Source organism: Notothenia rossii (assembly GCF_949606895.1).
Source record: "Notothenia rossii genome assembly, chromosome: 4".
In the NCBI taxonomy this organism is placed as follows: Eukaryota; Metazoa; Chordata; class Actinopteri; order Perciformes; family Nototheniidae; genus Notothenia; species Notothenia rossii.
The window spans coordinates 24328341-24348901 of record NC_136902.1 but is presented as its reverse complement, the minus strand read 5'-3'; the positions used below and the strand labels follow the sequence as shown (position 1 = coordinate 24348901).

Sequence of the window (20561 nt, the reverse complement as noted above, 5' to 3'; positions counted from 1 at the left end):
CCCATACAGAGACAGATTTTAATATTGGCAGTATGCTTTTACATTCAAATAACGCATTTGAAATTCTGACAGAAGGGTAAGATTATCATTTAGTTCATACACATTAATATGTTGCAAGTAGGCTTGTTTTAACCTGTAATACGATTTTTAAATACTTTTTAAAAATACTGATGGGTTTATATATTTCATAGGAGATATACATTATATTTATGGCTTGTCAATTCTTAATATTGGCCATTTTGCACTATACATGAAACAAATAGCTTCAATAGTTTTTACAATGTTTTTCAATCACATTCATATCGACGGGTTATTTATGTAGATAATAAGACAACTTTACCCTAGAGCTTTTTCTTTGTAAAAATGCCTGAGATTTGACTTTTTTTTCATGCTTTCAGCTTTAAGCACTCCTATAAGCATTCACTGTCTTTTTCTGTCTACGTTTTCTGTTTACGAAAAGGAGCAGATTTTATCGCTGCCTTTAAGCAGTGAATCAACGATCTGCGTCTCTTCCAATGAGCACAGGCGTTAGGAGTTTCCATTGGCAACCGGACGCGTGGAGGGACGTCCCATCAACAGAGGACAGAGACATGAGGAGTTTACCGCGATAAGAAGCTCATTTCAGTTGCTTCGTTTGTATATTATTGCTTTTTCTGTGTCTTTCCACCTGCTAAAGAATGTTTTCTTAACCCCCAAAAACTTCGCTGCACTTTTGTTGTTTGAGCGGACACCGTGTTGCCCTGGTAACTCTGAGTCAAGAGCTATTGAGTTACAAGAAATAGGGCCCGGACCTTCAACCACAGAAAAATGAACTGACAACGACCGTATTGGTAAGTCGTTTAACAATTACCAATTAAGTTTGTTTAGTTTTTGTTGGTATAGGCTACTGTTGTTTACAACAACATGCAAAGCAGTAAGCAGGTGGGCCAGAGAAAGACCAAAACATCCACGCCCCTCACAAGGGGGCTAGGTTTTCATTATGCAAATCATCTGTTGAAACCATAGACTGTATATATAAAGGTTGAAACTAGGAATTATTTGATTAATTCTGACCTTTTTCTAATTTGTTTGTCAATCTAATAGTAGTGCACTCGTTTTTGTTGTCTTAGGATAGTGTAATGTCCTTGAATTTGCCACAGTCATATTTTGTACTGTAAATCGCTTACGTTATAGTAATAGGGTAATATATATGTATATATAATATAAGCCGATATATATATAAATATAATAGTAGTTTCAACACAATTCCAGTATGAATAATGTTCACTTATTTTTATATTGGTTAAGACTTTCTAACATGCTTGACACTAAGTAATTAAGTGAGTCTTAAGACCATAATATTGTTGCTTAAGAGGAAGTTTCATCAGTATCATACTGCAGCGTGAACCTGATAATTATGAGAATGAATGATGGCTGAGTTTCATTTGAATGCTTTAGTTTCAGGGTCCTGGTATTGTTCACACTGTCATAATTCTTGAATATAACACACATATTGTTAATGATAACTCTGCTACTAAACATACTAACTTGAAAGGGAAAAATAATTGGAATATTCATTTTTCAGGTGACATCAATGTTGTCATCACTGTGATCAGCTGCAAAACGGATCGAGGGGCTCTGCTGTCTGACCATGGCAGCTGTGGTCCGACCTGGAGTCAGTGTCTCAAAGCTCTGTGGGGATGGAGACAAGCTCCTGAGGGCTGGAGATCTGTGGAGGGCCACCTCCCTCTACATTTCCGCCTTCAGGACACACGCCACCTCCACTGTGTCCCACATGCGGAAACTAGAGTCCGGCCTGGATGGGGTGATCTCTACTCTGGAAAGTTGGCTCGACAGTCATGGGGAGATCCCCCCCGCTGAGGCTCTTAATAAAGGTCTTGCAGCTGTGTTTCTATCCACACTCTGCCCAAACAATTTGTCTGCAACCATTTTCAAGATGGAGTCTCTCCTTCAGAGTGGGGGGCATGGCTGTGAGGAGATTTTTGCTCGCTGCACTGCTCTGCTTGAAGGGATGCGAGACCCTTACCCAAAAGATGCCTCTCGCATGGTGTTGATGTTAACTGGTGCCCTGGCCTGCTTGTTCTCGGAACATCACAGTGTTAAGGGATTGAAGCTTTATCTCAAAGCTTACAAGAGTAACACATCTGAAACTGTCACAATGGTCAAAAGCAGGCAAGCTCAGCATGTACCCAAAATAGTGAAGGCCTTTGTAGACCAAGTACTGCACATACATCCCTCTTTAACATTTCACAGTGAATGTGCAATTAGAACAAAGGACAAGGAGAAGCTATATGTGGAGACTTCTACAATTTTAGAGTTGTTATTGGCTATCTCACCTGGTAACAGAGAAGTGCAGGAGCTTCAAGCAGCATATTTGTGTTTGAGTGGCAGGTTTGTTGAAAGTGCAGAGGTCTACTCAGCTCTCTTGCATCATGATGGTCAGAACTTGTCAGAAAGGTCATTCCAGGTCACTCCTGAGAGAAGAGCTGGGCTCCTAACCAGTCGAGCAGCTGCCTGCTTGTCAGCTGGTGGACGGACTGCGGAGGTTTGCAGGTATCTGGGGGAGGCGTTTGAGACCCACCCTGCCAATGCCCGGATTTATTTTCAAAAGCTATTCACAGATAATGGCACAGGGTTGGCTGCTCGTAACCATCTCCGTCAGCAGGCAGAGGGAGGCCTGTCGGGGTACAGAGAGAGGGTCCTCCTCCGCCCAGACCTGCGGTCCACTGAAGGAGTTGAACTACTGGACCCTGTCATCACTCGGTTACGGACCCTGTGCCACTTAGAGGCTGACGGGGGAGGGAGGGAGCTGCGGGTACGGCTGGCCGACTGTCTTCTCCTCAGAGGGGAACACAAAGAGGCCCTCTCCATCTGCAGCCAGCTAGTGGCGGCCAAAGGTCAACATAGCTATCAAAACACAGTGCAGGTTCTCCGTGGATATGCACGAATTCTCTCAGACGACCACAAGGGGGCGTTAGAAGACTTCCAGGCTGTGATTGAACACGATGCCCCCCACCCGTCCAGCTGTGTGCGGGCCCTCTGTGGCAGGGGGCTCCTGCGCATGATGGGGGGATCAAACTACCTCACAGCTCTAGACTATGTGACAGCCAGCGGGCTGCACCCTCAGGAAACAGCGCTGACTGTCCGCTGCTTGGTGCCATGGAACTACCGGGGGCTGCTGTTCACTGTTTTACTGGAGCAGGGACGGGTCATGCTGGAGGGGGCAGCAGAGCACAAAGCCAGGTCCAGGACCAGTGAAGACTCCCAGCAGCCCCAGCAGGGGGATAAGCCACAATCAAAGAAAGACAACCACAGATCAGGGTATAATGTTTGTCATACAGTGTACTGAATACACCTTTTTTGGGGGAAATGTTTATTAGTCTATTTCATTTTATGATGAATTTTCTAATTGAAATCCTCATTTGAGTTTTCTCACCAACATGCATTTTCTCAGTGTTGCACTTTTGCCTGCTCTGTGCTGCAGGACTCCTGCTGGTGTCCAGTCCCTGGCTGCGCTGCTGGTGGAGCTGCAGCCCAGTGCTGATGGGTCTCAGATTCTGGCAGCAGATGCCTTGTACCAGCTTGGCCGGGTGGAGGAGGCCTACCGGCTACTACTCTCCATCGGTCCCACCAACCCTCGGGCACCCATCCTGGCTCGCCTCGCCCTGCTGCAGCTGCACAGAGGCTTTCTTTATGACACCAATCAGGTATGTGGGTCAACAAGTGAGGTCCAGAGGCATTCATTTGGGCTCCTTATTTTACAAATGTTTCATTGAAAGAGATACAGATTCCTTTACTGTCCTTTTTCTCTGCAGCTGCTGAAAAAGCTCATTCAGTGTGGCGATACCAGCTGCTTGCGCCCCCTGTTGGCTGTGGCACAACAGAAGGACCGGGCTCTGCTGCAGGCGCACTGCCACTCTGTTGCCAAACGCATCTTGGAGGGCACTAAAGAGGAGAGCGCCATGAGGGAGGCTGTGGCATATCTCTCCATCGCTATCATGGCCTCTGGTGATTAGAATGTGATTGATGAGATATTGATGTAGTTGCTACTGTTCTGTTTCTGATTGCTGACATAATTAAAAGTTGGTTAAACTTTCATTTAGATAGGATTAGAGAGATAAAGAGAAAGCCTGGTTCAAAACTGAAAGTTTTTTCTGTTTTTGGTTGCAGTTAATGAAGAGTGTTTTTGATCAGTGTTTCTTCATTTATTGTTAGTCCGTCTTTAAATATGGATCAGTCGATAAAATGTAAAATGATTACAGTGTGAATATGGTAAGACCAACCATATAATTGTATGTTTCCAGGTGGTGAGGCAGCAGAATCTTTACTGGAGAGAGCGAGGTGTTACGCACTGCTGGGCCAGCGAAAGACGGCCATCTTTGATTTCAGTGCCATTCTGAAAGAGCACCCTAAACATCCTCAGGCCCTCTGTGGGAGAGGCTTCACCTATCTCATGCTGAACCAACAAAAGGTATTCTTAAGTGAAAACGTTCTTTAATACAGTACTTAAAATAGTAAAACATTTCCCCTGGCCTCTAGATTTTGAGCTTACACATAATTAGCTGCATGGCAGTGAAAGGTAAACTAGAATTTCAGGAAGCTCATAATAGTATCTTCTATAATACTGCCATAACATGCCCATAGGAAAGAATTGCCACAATATACTTACCGCATACAATACTCAATATAACAGAACTAATAAAAGGATAATTTGGACACAAAAGAACGGCAGTATTTCAGGGGATGAAATGGGGTTTTATATTTTTACAAACATTTTTACATTTTGGCTGATAAGTCATTCATAAACTGTAACACTAATACTGCCTCTCCCTCTCAGGAATGCACTCATGATATCCTGGCAGCCCTTCAGATAAACCCTGACATGGGTATCAAAGACATCCTGTCTCTTAATGACAAGGCACGGAAGCTCGTCTGTGATTGGCTGCATCAGTTCTGTCGGAACAATCTGTCAGATCTCCTTCTCATTAACACTGTCCCCTGCCATGAAGAGCAGCTCAGAGAGGCTTTTATAATTGTCGGAGCTCTGATGAGGACGGACTGCAGAGAGCCCAGATGGCATCTCCTTTATGTGGACATACTCCTAGCCAAAGGTGAGCCGGGAACTTTGTCAAACTCTGCCTCTAACACTCCCAGGGGATCTTTGATGTCACTGAATGTAGTTTGGTTAGGAGATTTTTCAGGCTGTGTGGACCATTGAACCTTGGGCTCCTTGTTGACTCTAATCCTTCCTCCTGCTGTTCTGGTCCATCTGCTCAGGTGAAGTGAAGGCAGCAGCCGCTCATCTGTGCCAGGTGTTTGGACAGGAGCCAAGAGATGCAGTGGCCCAAGCCCGGGTGGGTGTGGTGGAGGCCTGGCAGCAGAACTACCACAGCGCAGCTCGCCGGCTCAGCAAACTGAATGAGAAACAGGCATCCAGTCTTCCCCCCCTGCTGGCCCTGATCCCATTGAGTCAGCGGAAACGCATGGCACAGGTAAGCCTACTGTACATGCAGGAATCCTGAATTCAGCTTGGTGCATGTATATATGGAAAGATAGTTGCTAGAGAAAAAATCTATATTTATAAAATACAAACAAAATCTATGATATGTTCAAATATAAATCGCTTGTTGTTTTGTGTTCAAGAGTCTTAGATGTAGCAACTCACTCACTGAAGAGATTTGCTTCCTGCTGTCTTCATGGTTTTGTTTTTCTGTCTCTCTTTAATTCTGTGAAGCTCCTTGAATCTTTTCTCCAGATAATTTCTCATTTCCAGATTTAATCTCATCTGTCTGATTTTTTTCACACGCTATCATTCTTATTTACTTCCCTTATTATGGTTGGACACAGGCTTGGCTAAAATATATTTAAAAAAATGCTAAAACTATACAAAACCGTGCAAAACTGCCATGTCACATCCATCAATGTAGGTTTCTCTCTCTGAAGGTATCACAATAAATATTTCAAAGTAGTTTACAATAATGGAGAACATCAATAAAATGCTTATAAGACAGGGCAACAGCATATATTCTGAATCTCGATTAGGTATCGTATATTAGCAGTATTTATGTATAAATAAAGTGTATAAAGGTATTGTTCTGTATGTATTTTGTAACAGGCAGCAGCTCAGGAGGCGAGCAGTGTGTCTTCAGGTGGCCGTTGGGACCGGGCCCTCCCTCTCCTCTCTGTGGCCGTACAGGCAGCAGGAGATCACAGACTCCAGTATCTCCGGCAGCGGGCCGCCTGCCTCGCTCAGCTGGGCCTACACGAGCGGGCCGTATCCGACCTGGACCGAGTTATCAAAAAACACAGTGGGTCCCAGGCCAGATGCTCAGATGACCCCCAGGTCAGGGCGGAGGATCTGTGTCGGCGGGGCCGCAGCATGGTGCTCTGCTCCAGAGAGGCAGCAGCTCTGGAGGACTTCTGTCAGGCCTTGGAGCTTCACAGGAAACAGGCTCTTCAGTGTGTGGAGGCTGGACTGGGGAGGCTGCATCTGGCTGAGTGCTTCCTGCGGGGGGCGCTTCAACTCTACGGGGAGCAGCAGCTAAGTAAAGCCTGGACACTGATCGAAAGTGGGCTCCTTGTGGATGGTGAGAACGCAGAGCTCCGCAGACTGAGGGCAAGGGTCAAAAGAGAAGAGGCCAGCCCCTGCAATATCAACTAGTGTTTATAGTCCGAAACTCACATAATGTAGACATGTCAGTGCCTAAACCTTATGAAATCTTCATGTGTAAGTCGATTTAACACAGTTTGATAGCAGGCTTGATAAGTACATATTATGTCTTTATGTAATTTAACTTCATTTTGGAGCATTGACAAAATAGTGTATTATAGTTTTCAGCATTGTCTTAATTGCAGGAAATGTTGAAATTGAGAGGAATGTGTGAATGGTTGAGGATTATAACACCACACGTTTTATTGGATGTTTTATTATCCCGTATTTTAACAACAGATTTAACTATGGCACTTCATACATTTGATGTCTGAAATATCACTAATATGATTATTGTGGTTACATAAACAAAAGATGATGGTCATGGTCGAAATCATGCAAAATGAAATACAAATATTGCTTAATGCAAACAATCACACCTAGATAAGATATTTAAGAAAGTGTCCAATGTGCAGGTTTTGTGCTTTTGAAATAAAGAAGGCACAATTCTCTTTAATCATATCCATAACAGCAAATATAATTTAGTAAGCGTAAATACAGGGAAACATATACTAGTCTATATAAAGCAGGTTTAAACACAAGAACAAAGTCAGAAGTTCAGCACTCTTCTCAGTGCACCTTTTTGCTGGCTGTGTAACTTGTGTTGAGATGCTACATGTTCTTTGGTATTATGCCATAACAGTAATGTATTGTGGCTCCATATTTCCGAAGACGGACTTCTCCCACTCGCTCATCAGGTCAAAGTGCAGCGGGCGGGCACAGAAGGTGCAGGAAGCTGTGGCCGGGCTGCTGACCAGGAGCCCCGCCTCCTGCCACACCTCACACAGTTTATCTGTCAATCAAACATAAACCCTCATTAGAATGAAAAATAAAATGCCAGAATGTATTTCTCTTTTAAATCTCTATCTTAAAAGGTAATCACTCTCGAATGGATGAACATGAATCACTTTGACTGGCTTTTGTGTCCTGTTGACTTGATTGGGACATTTTCTAGAACAACTCTGGATCCCACTCACCCACAAAGTACTCCATCATGGCGGGGTTGTGATGAGGAGAGGGAGCCAGGCGCAGCAGCTCCTCCCCACGAGGCACTGTGGGGTAGTTGATGGCCTGGACGTAGATGTTGTGTCTTTCCAGCAGGGTGTCGCACACCTTGGTGTTCAGCTCAGCATTGCCCACCTAGGAAATGGATCATCAAAAGTGATGTGAGCCATGTAGTTAAAGCCTTCATTATTATACACAGAATGTATGTGATCGACTTGCTGGGTTCAAGAGCGTGCCACGGGAAATAATATTAATAACTTTCTGTGATAATAATAATATAATAATGCATTTCAGAAAACATTTATTAGAAATTAATGATTCAATGAGCAATAAATGATGCATGGTCATGACTGATGATAACACAACACTATTTAAGTTTCCTTAATTTCAATGCAAATGTAATTATCCTAATGGCTTATAATCGCTTTTCAAGATCATTGGTTTGAATATAACTAATGAATGAAAAAGGCTAATTATTCCAGTGGCACACTTTCTGTGTGGAGTAGACTTCAGGATTTCTTCACTGCAGACATTTTGAGATTTTACAGTGTTACAAATGTAACATTAACAGTGTGTGACAGTGAGCCATAGCAGAATACCAGGAACCTGAAACTAAAGCAGCTAAATGTATTCAGCTCTCATTCAATTCAATATTTATCATATGCAGCCTTTCCAACTGGGACATATCATAAACAAAAAAACACCTATTCAGGGATGTGCATAAAAGCATCATAACATTAGGTAATTATACTACCTACAATCTGAAGGGCATATACAGAAGAAAGATGTTAGTGCAATATTTGTATCCTTTTGATGTAACAGGCAGGATGCTGTTATCCAGTTCCTATCTCTGTGACGATTTTAAGATAAATTGCATTCCCCAAAAGATACTCTAAATACAAATTCTAACAACTCGAATAGTCAGGATAGGAGTAGGTGGAGTGAGGTGGAGGTGGGGGTTGCAGCGGTGAACCTTCATACCCGGATGGGGATGATGTGGCTGGGACAGTTGACCACAGGAAGGCCCTTGTCCATGAGCAGCTGCCTCATGTGTTTGACGTTCCTCTGGTGGGACCGGCGCAGCAACAGGCCCTCGGGGCTCCTCAGGACCCGGACAGACTCCAGGGCTCCAGCCAGGACCATGGGGGGAAGGGCGGTGGTGAAGATGAAGCCGTTTGCAAAGGAGCGCACAATGTCCACCAGGGCGGCGCTGCTGGCCACGTAGCCTCCAACGCAGCCGAAGGCCTTGCCTGGGACAGAGGACAGAGGTAGTGTGGAGTGAGGAGGCAGGACTTTAGAAGGAATCAGGGTCCTTATATTGAATCTAACAAACTTGGCTTAATTATTTCCACTATATTACTTTATCTACACTATTACATTTCACAGGGACACATTTTACTCAATGCTTTTTTTTTTTTTACAGCTAAAGCCTTGTCATTTTTCAAACGTGTGAAATATGCTTTGTTATAGACAAAACTATACCTAACAGTATATAAAGTACTTCAAATATTATTTTCCTTATGATAACAGTAGTGTTAATATAGATATATAACCTGAACAATAACATAACAATTGGAAAATGGCCATCTTGCATAATGTGTACTTGATTGTGCATTTTATTTATTTATAATTTTCCTAAAATAATAATGCTCGGCACAATGACACCTCACTGTTACATTTTGAAGTCCCAAATCATATACTTTTACACATTTAATTGATGATAATTGATTTGTTATTTTTTCAATGAAGACACACGTTTTCTGTGTTGATTCATAACAGTAATATGTTATTTGAGTTTGAGCTTGTTTTTTTTTATGTATTACCAGGTGAACACTTGCCTGGTCTAGTCGACTATAACCATTCTATTGGGAAGTGTTGTAACCCAGGGTAAGTTCACACAAGATAGGGATTTCTATCTAGAAACCTGCAGTCATCATAAAGCTACACACATCAGCACCTACTCCCTCATGATGGTTTTATCAGAAAGACCAGAGAGGGAGTAAAGCCGGCTCCCAGCTGATAAAACCTTTGCTTTCTCTAATGAGAGCTCACTCCTCGCTTGTCCTCATTTAACCAACATGAGAGAAATATCATGCCTGTTGATAATTATTGCTGCCAGTTACAGCAAGTAGCTGTAAATGGGAGTTTGGCCAAGAAAATAAGCAGTTAATCTAAGACAGTTTAAAACCGTTTGCCTTGCCCTTTTGGTGTAATAGTAGACAGTTTTTCAGAAATGGAGATTAAACAAAACAGTTGGCTTAATATTAAATTGACAAGAAGGTTATTTATGTAAATGTTACTCACCTAAGGTCCCAGAAACAATGTCAAGCTTGTGCATAACATTGTCCCTCTCTCCCACTCCAGCTCCATGGGCTCCGTACAGGCCCACTGCGTGAACTTCATCAACAAACGTCAGCGCTCCGTAGCGATGAGCAACATCACACAGCTCCTCCAGAGGACATATACCACCTGAAAGCCAAGGGCAAACAGTGTCATAGTGTATCCAACTGTGTGAAATAGCCAAACAGTAAGAAATTCACTTGGCAAATGTCATCACTGTGTCAGAGTTAGGAGAGTAAGGTTCTAATATTAAAATGAATAACTCTCCTACATATACAAATCATAGTGTTTATATTAACACAACCTTTCTGTTTTGGTGTTTTAAAAAATACTCCTCGATATGGTTCCAGTCATCCATTTAGTCTACTTCAGTTTGTGCTTTATGGAGCTGTCAGCAGGGTAATAGCACACCAAGACATAGAGCTGAGAGGAGAAAACTACTTCCTCCCATGGGAGACAGTGATTAATTGCAAATAATGTCGACTGAATTGATTATAGAAATAGAAAAACTCCCAATCTTTCTCTCTTATTAGCTATGAATCATAAATGACTGCTGGACTTTACTTCTAATCCACATAGAGAATTAGGACCTTTGGAATTAGCATTCTTTACCCATGAAGGGTTTTTAAAACCTGGACATGGGCCCATTGTGAATTTGATATCTTGGAACATTGTTTTATTAAAAGTATTCAAATATATTGGCTTTACTGTGAGCAGTATATTTCCACAACCGCACAGCCACAAATGAAAAAGTAAACAATGATAATCTTACTTTTTTACCATTTATTTATGAACATCTTTTACATAAAAAGAACAGTGAGCAGAAAGGCAAAACATTGTGTAGTAGGTAAACAATGATTACTAAAGATCTGTACAAATAATTTAAAAAAACGATCAAACCCATCCTATAACTCTGTTCAGCATATTTAACATCTTTTAAATCTTGATTCAAATCATTTGATATCAAGTATTTCTGCAAATAAAGGCAACATTTAAGTATGTTTACCCTCAACAATAGACATGAAATCTATATAATCTGATCTATCAGTAAAAATTAAATTGTTGTAGTAGCTACTCACCGTCCATCGAGTGCACGGTTTCGAATGCCACTATTTTCGGTGTCTTGGGGTCGGAGCGCTGCAGCAGCTCCTCCAGGTGTCGGCTGTCGTTGTGGCGGAAGATGAAGCGCTTGACTCCGCTGTTCCTGATGCCCTGAATCATCGACGCGTGGTTCCCTGCATCAGAGTAGATCTCGCACCCTGTACGCAACGATGAACACAACATCCATGAGACCAGTGGAGCTGACTTCCCTTGAAAAATACTGAGATTGAATCAACTTCTCTACAATGTCAGGGTCAGAGGTCAGTGTTTACCTGGCAGCATCTTAGCCAAAGTGAAGAGGGTGGAGTCATTTGCCACAAAGCAGGAGGAGAAGACCAGCGCTGCGTCTTTCTGGTGAAGCTCAGCCAGCTCATTCTCCAGAGACACATGGAAGTTACTGGTGCCGGAGATGTTCCTGGTCCCGCCTGCGCCTGCCCCGTGTCTGTCCACAGCATCTCTGAGAACAGCCAGAACAGAATCATAAAACACTCAGCTCCCATAATCTGTAATATAAAAGGTGTCCTATTGTTTTCTTTCATATTATCTGAAGGCCATCTTCAGAAGCTGCAAAACCCACTAAGAAGCAAATAAATACAAGTGACATACATTTGGTCGGAAAGTGAAAATTAGATGACTTTGGACATGATAATTGCTGGATTCTGCTTTAGTTTTGCTTTTATGCAAGAGCTGAATCAATAAGACTTAGTAACAGAAATCAAAAATTGTGACTGGACTTGAATGCCACAAGACTTGAATTGACTTAAAACTTACCAGTAAAAAAACATTCACATCTCAAATTTTGACCTGATGTAATCTTGTTAGAAAAGGAAGTCAATGACATGCAGGTCCTTGAACATATAACTTTTTCTGAAAATGAATTATAAGGTGTATAAGGACTTAATCTTGGGTATCTCTCATGTGATAAATACAGATATGTAGAGCTATTAGAGAAAAACGCAGTCGGACAAATGAATTTGAATTTGATACTAGCTTTAAAGCATTAACAAATTACTTTTTCCCCTTCTCCTTTTACCTGATGGCACCGAGGACCCGTGGGTGCCGGCTCATTCCCAGATAGTCATTGCTGCACCAGACGGACACCTGGGAGCCCCCCCGCCCAGAGAGGGAGTATTCCTCAGCGAAGGGGAACACCTCGGCGCTCCTGTTCACCGTCTTGAAGACTCTGTATGTGTGGTCCTTCTTTTTCTCAAAAATCTTCTCCATGAAGAAGCGGTCGTAGTCGTAGCTGGGGCCGACTGCAGGGGGACAGCTCAGACTTTAAATCAGTTACATCACTCAATGAACGAATAATCTAATCAGACAAATAAAGACACTTGTATTACTAGATTGCATCTTATTCACCTTGATCTTACCATCTGGGGTATATGTACTAACCCCAGATGTTATTTTTTGTCACATCTCACAGGTGCATTTTTAACCATTTTGTCAACCTTTTTTTTGCATTTTTCAACATCATTTTTATGTTTTACTTAGTACTGCGGTCTTTGTTTGTTTGTTTTTTGTTTTATACTAAAGGGTTGGGGTTCTTGGGGACCTTGACAATGTGCATTACATTATGCACAATATGCATGTTAGCTTTAATTATCCTAAAATAATAAAAGTATGATTTTTTTTAAACAGATTTTGTTAATAATAATATTATCTAATAATCCATTGAGAAGAAATAGGCAGCCTTTTACCGTACTAAGATTTATTTTATCCTACAGTAAATACAAAAGCTCTTGGGTTGAAATGCACAGATGACAGGGCTCTACAGTATGTTATGTTGGGATGAGGGTGGAATTGGTACTTATAGAGGGTTTGAGTTTATTTCAACTTTAAACATACCCATGTTGTCTTTGAGCAGGTGGGTGACAGTGTCAGTTTGAGCTGATGTTGGGAGGATTGAATCCTTTAAACCCTTCAACAGAGAAGTCATCAAACCTGTGAACGAGGAATGCAGGAGTGTCACTGTGAGAGTTTGTCTCCTATTGAATATCTGACTTCTCCTACAGCTTGAATGATGTCCTTCTAGTGCTATGTACGTTCCCTGTAGCCTTATTACAGCTGGCTTGTTCATCTTACCTTCTTGTACGTCCTCCTGCACCTCGGGGCTGGCTTTGACCACACCGATCTGAGAGGTGACGAAGGGGCAGCCCTTGGATACGGACACAGCCACCTGAGTAGCGGTCTGAGCGAACAGCCTCCTCTGCTCCACAGTGGGCAGGGGCTTCGGTTTGGAGGGTGAGACGCTCAGCTTGGCCTCCAGGTAGTCTGTGCCACTCAAACTGATCTGACGGGCGATGATGGGGCATTGGTAAGCCAGAGAGAGCAAGGAGGCTCCTGTTCTCCTCAAAGCCGGCTTATTCGCAGACTTCAGGAAGGGGCAGTGATGAAGGAAGGCGGCCATTGTAAAGCAGCTTTTCTTACTCTGAGGTAGGACAGAAGATAGGAAATTATTATTCTACACAACCTCAAAGACATACGGCAGATCTGAAGTGGGCAAAAACATTTGACACTCAAAATCCACATTTTGTTCTGTGTTGTCCTTATTATAAGGAGGGAGGAATATATTAAATGGAATGTCAGTTCAAAATCTTTGGTTAATGCTTATACGTTGGCCATCTAGTTTGTGAAGTTTGGTGAAATCATCACGATGGTTTATTTGTTAAGTAGTATCTGTAATATATGTAGCTACTTTGGTTTCTGTCTTCTTTCCTAAATAATGGTGTTTTCTAAGCTTGGTTTGACTAGCGTTTTGTATTTACTTTTGCCTTAAGGAATTGTTGCTCCAAAATGTAAAATGATGATGACTGAATGTGACAATCCCATCATCCTTCACAGAGTTCAACAGTTCAGATGAGCCAGAAAGGCCTGGAGAGCTTGGGTTTAGCTACGCAGAGCAGACGGTGCCTCCTCCAGGGTGTGGCAGGTTGCTGCTGCTTATCTTAACTCTGCAGGCGCTCGAGATCTGCCCTGACAGACGTCATCAGCTGATGCGGGATACCTTTAAAATAATCCTTAATAAAACCCAGCAGGGATGCATCTGCGTCTTTTTAACAAATACGTTTAATTTCCCTGCTGGTAAAGGTTTCTTCGACTCAGCGGACAAAATGAATGTTGCTGTGATACTCGACCAATAAATAAATCACAAAATAAAATATATCTTAATTTGCTTATGGGCACCTGTATGTGTAGTTCAGTTTACAAACAAATGCTGGCTGTATCACTTCCCTCACAATCCCCTCCGGTCAGCTGATAAGGCAGTTCTTGGAATATGTGGCTCTCTCTTGTGGTTAGATGTAATCTTCCCAGTAGTGTGTCAAACACCAGGGTCTTTAACGGCCACAAGTAAGTCAAAAGGTTTATCTGAGTTATTTTTTTGTTTTGGTTGAATATATTTAACTTTTAATCACGAGAAAAAAGCCACATATATTTAAATTGGCTATACAGGCTGTAGTTTCCACATCTCATCTTTCTTCTATTGACTGTCAGCAAAAGTATTTAGGGATACAATGTATGTGCATTAATATTCATTTATTTAATTTGTTCTTGAATACACTGATAAATAAAAAAAGCTTACATTTATGTACAAAAATATTCCTTATTCGATGCTGTGTGTATATGTTGCAAAAAATATGTTCATATAGCAGTTTATCAAACAATAACAGTAATTCTAATATTTGTATAATTACTACTACTACTATGACTATAAATCAAATGATAATAGTAATGCTACTAGCTACAACAACTACAACAACAACAAACATAATAATAATAATAATTTGTATTTTTAAAGATGTACCGCTATTAACTAATTAAACAACCACAACTGTTATGTAAATACCATATGTATTATTTGCCTATGTGAATGTACGTAATGTTTTCTATTTGAATTACTGTCACCTGCCCAGGGGCTGGGGATGAGAAGGAGATATTAGCTATAACTGTTTTTTGATATATATTACATATAGCCTCTGTCAAACCATAAATACATAAATAAATAATAAATGAGAAGAAGCTTACCTGTTGACCTGCACTGAGGACGAACTTCAGAACAGAAAGTAGTCAGAAGGTCAGAAAGAGTCAGAGGCTATGAGCCCGGTGTATTATGCAATCATCTCTGCTCCCACCCCCAAAGACCCAGGGGGTGTGTATGTGCCTATGTGTGTGTGAGTGCGTGTGTGTGTGTGTGTGTGTGTGTGTGTGTGTGTGTGTGTGTGTGTGTGTGTGTGTGTGTGTGTGTGTGTGTGTGTGTGTGTGTGTGTGTGTGTGTGTGTGTGTGTGTGTGTGTGTGTGTGTGTGTAAATACATTTACTGAAGTACTGTAGTTAAGTTCATTTTTGAGATACCTGTACTTTACTTGAGTAATACATTTTCATGTGCTCTTATTTTTACTCTATCTAGTAATCTACAAAACATATGAAATAAGAACAGCTGAAACAACACATTTGTTTGTAGGAAATTGGCACAAAGGATGTCATCATCTTTTGTAATGTTTCCTGTAAAAAACGTGTGAATATTTGCTGCTTTTCCTTTTGAATTATTTGAATGAATTTTATTTGATTTTACATTCTTCAGGTTTGGACTGTAAGGTGTCACTTTGGGCTCTGGGTAATTGTAACAGTATTTCTCAGCTATTTCAGAGTTTAAACAAACCAAACGATCAATAATGGAGAAACTAACCATCAGACGAATACACGATTTACAAATATTTGTAGATGTAGTTGCATACCAAAAAAATCATGCGTCCTAATAATTAGATAATGATATAATATATAGCAGCATAACATGTAACAGCAGATTTACTTTTGATTGATTAAACTATCACTTTAAGACTATGAGGAGTTTTGCTTGTAACAGAGTATATTTACAGTGTAGTACCTGCTCCACCCTGGTGTATTATGGGAGGTGCAGAGATGCTGATAGGGTTCCATGTAATATGTGACACTCCTTCATGTGAAGGGACTCTACAGTGTTTACAGTGGTCATCTCACTTAATCTGAGTTTGAAGAAGGCTAATTCTAATAACTACTTAATCTGCTTACACGTTATACACAATGAAGTCAAATTAACTCACAATTTTTGAGGAATATAAATGGTATATTGACACATTAATAGAGAGCCGCAGTGACGCGTCCTTAAACCCGGAAGTAAACTTCTTCCGGTCCCTTCGTCTAAAACGCAATGCAATTTCTCCATAGGATTTTGGAAAATAGCTCGAAATAAGGTCTGTGGTTGACACATATTTAAGAGATGGATCACGTTTTGTTCAGCCGGATAATATCCACATGTCAACCCTACTTTTATAATTTTTGAATAATAAATCTAGTCGGCAGAAGCAAAATGCTAACGTTATGCTATAAACGAAGTACAAGCCAGTACAGCAGCAGGGTCGCACGACTTCAACGTCACGCCAACTTAAGATCGTTTCAACTGACTTGCACTGAAACTGCACTTTGAAAACTTTAAATATATTAACATTTTAAACTGTATACCCCGGTTATCTAGGCCCGTTTTGTTTAATGTATATCACGTTTATCTAGGCCCTTTTTGTTTTATGTATACATGTCACACTGTGGGAAACGATATTTCTGGATGTATAACACATGTAGAATTTTTGACAATAAAGCTGAATTTGACTTTTGCGTGCTTGCATATTTTAACAAAGCTTTTCATTTTAGCCACACTGAATTTAACTAGAAGTCATGGCTGTGTCAATTACCAGTCTGATATCGTTTTACAAAGATGACAAGAAGAGTGTAGATAGAGGAGAGAACCACTACAAGTCAGGACACGTTACAGTGCAGCCTAGATGAAGGTGTGCTTACCGGTGTTGTCAGGGATAGCATGAGGGACAAGGTTTATAGTGTCGGTGAGTAGTGATAGCAAGAGTACCGTTAACCTTTTAAGACCGAGTTAATTTATTCACATTAATTCCCATCAACAAATCAATTTTATGTGTCACATGAAATCTCTATTAGGCAAGGCAAGTTTATTTATATAGCACTTTTCAACACAAGGCAATTCAAAGTGCTTTACAAAAAATGAAAGACATTAAGAAAATGGCATTTAAAATCAGTCATTAAAAAGAAAAGCTAATAAAATAAACATTAAAAGAAAAAATACATGGATAAAAGTTACAGTGCAGTCTAAGATATGAATAGTTCAATCAAAAGCAGCGACAAAAAGAAAAGTCTTCAGCCTGGATTTAAAAGTAGTAAGAGTTGCAGCGGACCTGCAGGTTTCTGGGAGTTTGTTCCAGATATTTGGAGCATAATAACTGAACGCTGCTTCTCCATGTTTAGTTCTGACTCTGGGGACAGAAAGCTGACCAGTCCCTGAAGACCTGAGAAATCTGGATGGTTCATCATTTAGCAGGAGGTCAGAACTGCATTTTGGTCCTAAACCATTCAGTGCTTTATAAACAGCAGCAGTATTTTGAAATCTATTCTTTGACACACAGGAAGCTCGTGTAAAGACTTCAGAACAGGAGTGATGTGATCCACTTTCTTAGTGTTAGTGAGGACTCGAGCAGCGGTGTTCTGAATCAGCTGCAGCTTTCTAATAGATTGTTTAGTGAGACCTGTGAAGACACCATTGCAGTAGTCCAGTCTACTGAAGATAAAAGCATGGACACGTTTTTCCAAATCCTGCTGTGACTTTAGTCTTTTAATCCTAGATATGTTCTTTAGGTGATAGTAAGCTGATTTAGTAACTGTTTTAATGTGACTGTTGAAACCAATAACTAATTTAACCCGCTGACAAGAGAGCCCACCTCCGAAGATCGTGACTGGCTGAGGGACAGACTCGGGGGCAGGTTCTCAGGAATTTCTTGGCTTCTCTCCCCCGAGCCAGAAGAGGAACACTACAGCTTGGAAACACTTACTGTTCCTGAAATTATCAAATCTGTTGGGCATCAGGGACCTGAGGCAATTGTGGCAAGCATGGCATTGTCTGAAGAGCAACAGAGGGCAATTCAGGTGGCTACCACTGGTCAGCGAACCAACCCAAACTGGCATTTGTTCAGGAAAGGAAGGTTGACTGCCAGCAACTTTGGAGCTGTCCTGAGGTCAAAGCTTGTGACTGCTTCCTTTATTGCCAGGGTGCTAAGGCAACAACAGGCCCTTGATGGTGTTTTGTCTGTACAGTGGGGGACTATGAATGAATGTGAGGGCGTCAGGGCATTCACCACTGCAACTCAGATGCAGGTCCATGAGTCAGATTTGTGGCTCTCCAAATCAGGAATGTTGGGGGCATCTCCAGATGGTCTGGTAGGGTCTTCCGCTGTGCTTGAGGTAAAGTGTCCCTACGGAGCCAGGGAAATGACAATTAGTGAAGCATTGCAAATCAAGGGCTTCTGTGTCAGTAAGGAAGGAGAAACATTCAGCCTGCGTGAGGAACATTCTTACTGGCACCAAGTGCAAGGTCAGCTTCACCTCACTGCAAGAAAGAAGAAGAAATAATAAAATTGTGAATTGTTTTTAATTTACATTTACTCGCCTTTGCAATGTTGTGGTTGTTAGAGTGTTAGGTTTTCTGTCAGCTCGTCTGTTGGGAAGATATAAAATATAGTTTCATGGAAGTCACACCGTCACATATACTGTAAGAGCATTAAGACATACAGTACATAGGCTAAAACAAAACATCTAAAGATATAACCTTGCACTTTGATAAGTCTCCTGAACATTTTCACTATTTTGACATTTTTATAGATGAAAATTGAAATAAAGAAATAAATGGTAGATTAATCCATATTGAAAATAGGTGTCAGCTGCTACACTAATTATAATAGTTATATTTCTTAATTAATTAAGATAAGATATTACTGTATTGATCCCAATTTGGGAAATGTTTGTGTTGCAGCAGCATAACAAGAAAAACAAAATATAAGTTATTATATATACAAAAGTATGTGAGGGATGGAATATTAAATTGAATATAAATGTAAAATGTACATGTGATTTTACGTCCAAGAGAAGCTATGGAGCAGAGAGTTCTCTGCCAGCCAGAGGTGATTTGTTATTAGTTCAATATGTCAAACTGATTTCCCTGACTACAATCTTTAGTTACATGGTGAAACGTTATGCTGCTTGTACTAATAAGACTTATCATATAAGCCACACAGGTTTTAATAGGATGTATTCATTATCTTTACTTGTGTTGCGGTCTTTTCAGCAGCGCCATCTCTATAACGGCGATACAGTCACTACCCATTATTTACATTTCACCGTGACATGGACAAAAATGTAACGTCAGCTTACCTCATGGCACGAATCCAGACTCTCCATTGGAAAACATTGGCCGGGAAACGATAGAACAAGCACGTTTCATGCGAAGACCTGTGGCTGCAACCCGGAGCAAAGCAACAAACCATTGCGTAGCTAACTAGTAGCGCTAACGTTAGCCAACGAAACGAACTGCCGAGTAAAATTGGAAAACACTGGTAATTAATTATTCTATAATTTGTAAAACTACGGTGTTAAAAACGACAATTTCAAAAATACATATTCTAATGGTCAGATATAGATATACAGATACTAAAGATAGGCAGGTACTTGCTTTTAAGCAGAACACAGGGGAAAACAAACTTAGCGGGAGTGTTTACGTGTTCGGCGTAATGACGTACAACGGCCTCGACAATTTCTGTAGTCCTATTCAGCCATTCGGTAACAACTATCGTTTTTCAGACACGTAAACTCTTCAAAAAATCCTCAGTGGGGTCACTGCTAATGTATTTAATGTCGTAGAACAAAACGTCAATTACCTTTTAAATTTGTGTCAACCACAGACCTTATTTCGAGCTATTTTCCAAAACCCTATGGAAAAAATCAGCGCCATATAGACTGAAAAAATGCATTGCTTTTTGAGGAAGGAACCGGAAGTGCTAAAAATGCTAACTTACTTCCGGGTTTTACGACGCGTCACTGCGGCTCTCTATAAGCCATACAATACAATAGGCAGTATTTTTATTTCACTGAACAACATTTAATTTGACCTTCTAATTTTAGTTAACCTGTATAGTTCTCCTGCATGCACGTTAGTCTTGCAATTTTGTTTTGCAGTACTTTTATTGTTTTTTATTTGATTTATTGTTTTATCTTATTTATGTTGAATTGTTGGAGTCTGGTACTTGGTCATTGCCATAATAACTACACGGTAGCTGTAAATATGACAATAACGGTTTTTTAATCTGAATTTGAACAGATTATTTATTTAAAATTCAAATCAATCTAGATAAATAGTTTACTGCCTGTCAATTTCAGCTCTTTTGATCAGCTGTTCTCTGAAAACCTCACATCGTTTCATCTCACAGTGTGTGTGTGTGTGTGTGTGTGTGTGTGTGTGTCTGTCTGTCTGTCTGTCTGTCTGTCTGTCTGTCTGTCTGTCTGTCTGTCTGTCTGTC

At 40.9% G+C, this 20561-nt stretch overlaps 2 protein-coding genes and 1 long non-coding RNA gene across 4 annotated transcripts; 1 reads left to right on the top strand and 2 right to left on the bottom strand.

Moving 5' to 3' along the window:
- Nucleotides 1-565: 565 nt before the first annotated feature.
- Nucleotides 566-7103, top strand: ttc34 (tetratricopeptide repeat domain 34). Its single transcript, XM_079678172.1, has 8 exons — nucleotides 566-830; nucleotides 1565-3321; nucleotides 3485-3707; nucleotides 3816-4008; nucleotides 4305-4471; nucleotides 4838-5111; nucleotides 5278-5492; nucleotides 6116-7103. The coding sequence occupies exons 2-8, from the start codon at nucleotides 1631-1633 to the stop codon at nucleotides 6659-6661; spliced, it is 3309 nt and encodes a 1102-aa protein (XP_079534298.1). The 5' UTR covers nucleotides 566-830; nucleotides 1565-1630; the 3' UTR covers nucleotides 6662-7103.
- On the bottom strand, nucleotides 6911-15334 carry LOC307037356 (5-aminolevulinate synthase, erythroid-specific, mitochondrial-like). Of its 2 annotated transcripts, XM_079678173.1 has the most exons (10): nucleotides 15182-15334; nucleotides 13241-13586; nucleotides 13004-13099; nucleotides 12189-12411; nucleotides 11428-11612; nucleotides 11134-11313; nucleotides 10019-10183; nucleotides 8696-8964; nucleotides 7687-7849; nucleotides 6911-7502 (listed from the first exon to the last, which is right to left on the bottom strand). In XM_079678173.1, the coding sequence occupies exons 2-10, from the start codon at nucleotides 13563-13565 to the stop codon at nucleotides 7339-7341; spliced, it is 1770 nt and encodes a 589-aa protein (XP_079534299.1). In that variant the 5' UTR covers nucleotides 13566-13586; nucleotides 15182-15334; the 3' UTR covers nucleotides 6911-7338. The 2 variants fall into 2 exon arrangements, with proteins under 2 accessions (XP_079534299.1, XP_079534300.1); XM_079678174.1 differs by lacking the exon at nucleotides 13004-13099.
- Nucleotides 15335-16130: 796 nt separating this feature from the next.
- Nucleotides 16131-19995, bottom strand: LOC307037380. Its single transcript, XR_013807662.1, has 3 exons — nucleotides 19420-19995; nucleotides 18659-18706; nucleotides 16131-18464 (listed from the first exon to the last, which is right to left on the bottom strand). It is a non-coding gene; the product is annotated as an uncharacterized lncRNA (long non-coding RNA).
- Nucleotides 19996-20561: the final 566 nt, after the last annotated feature.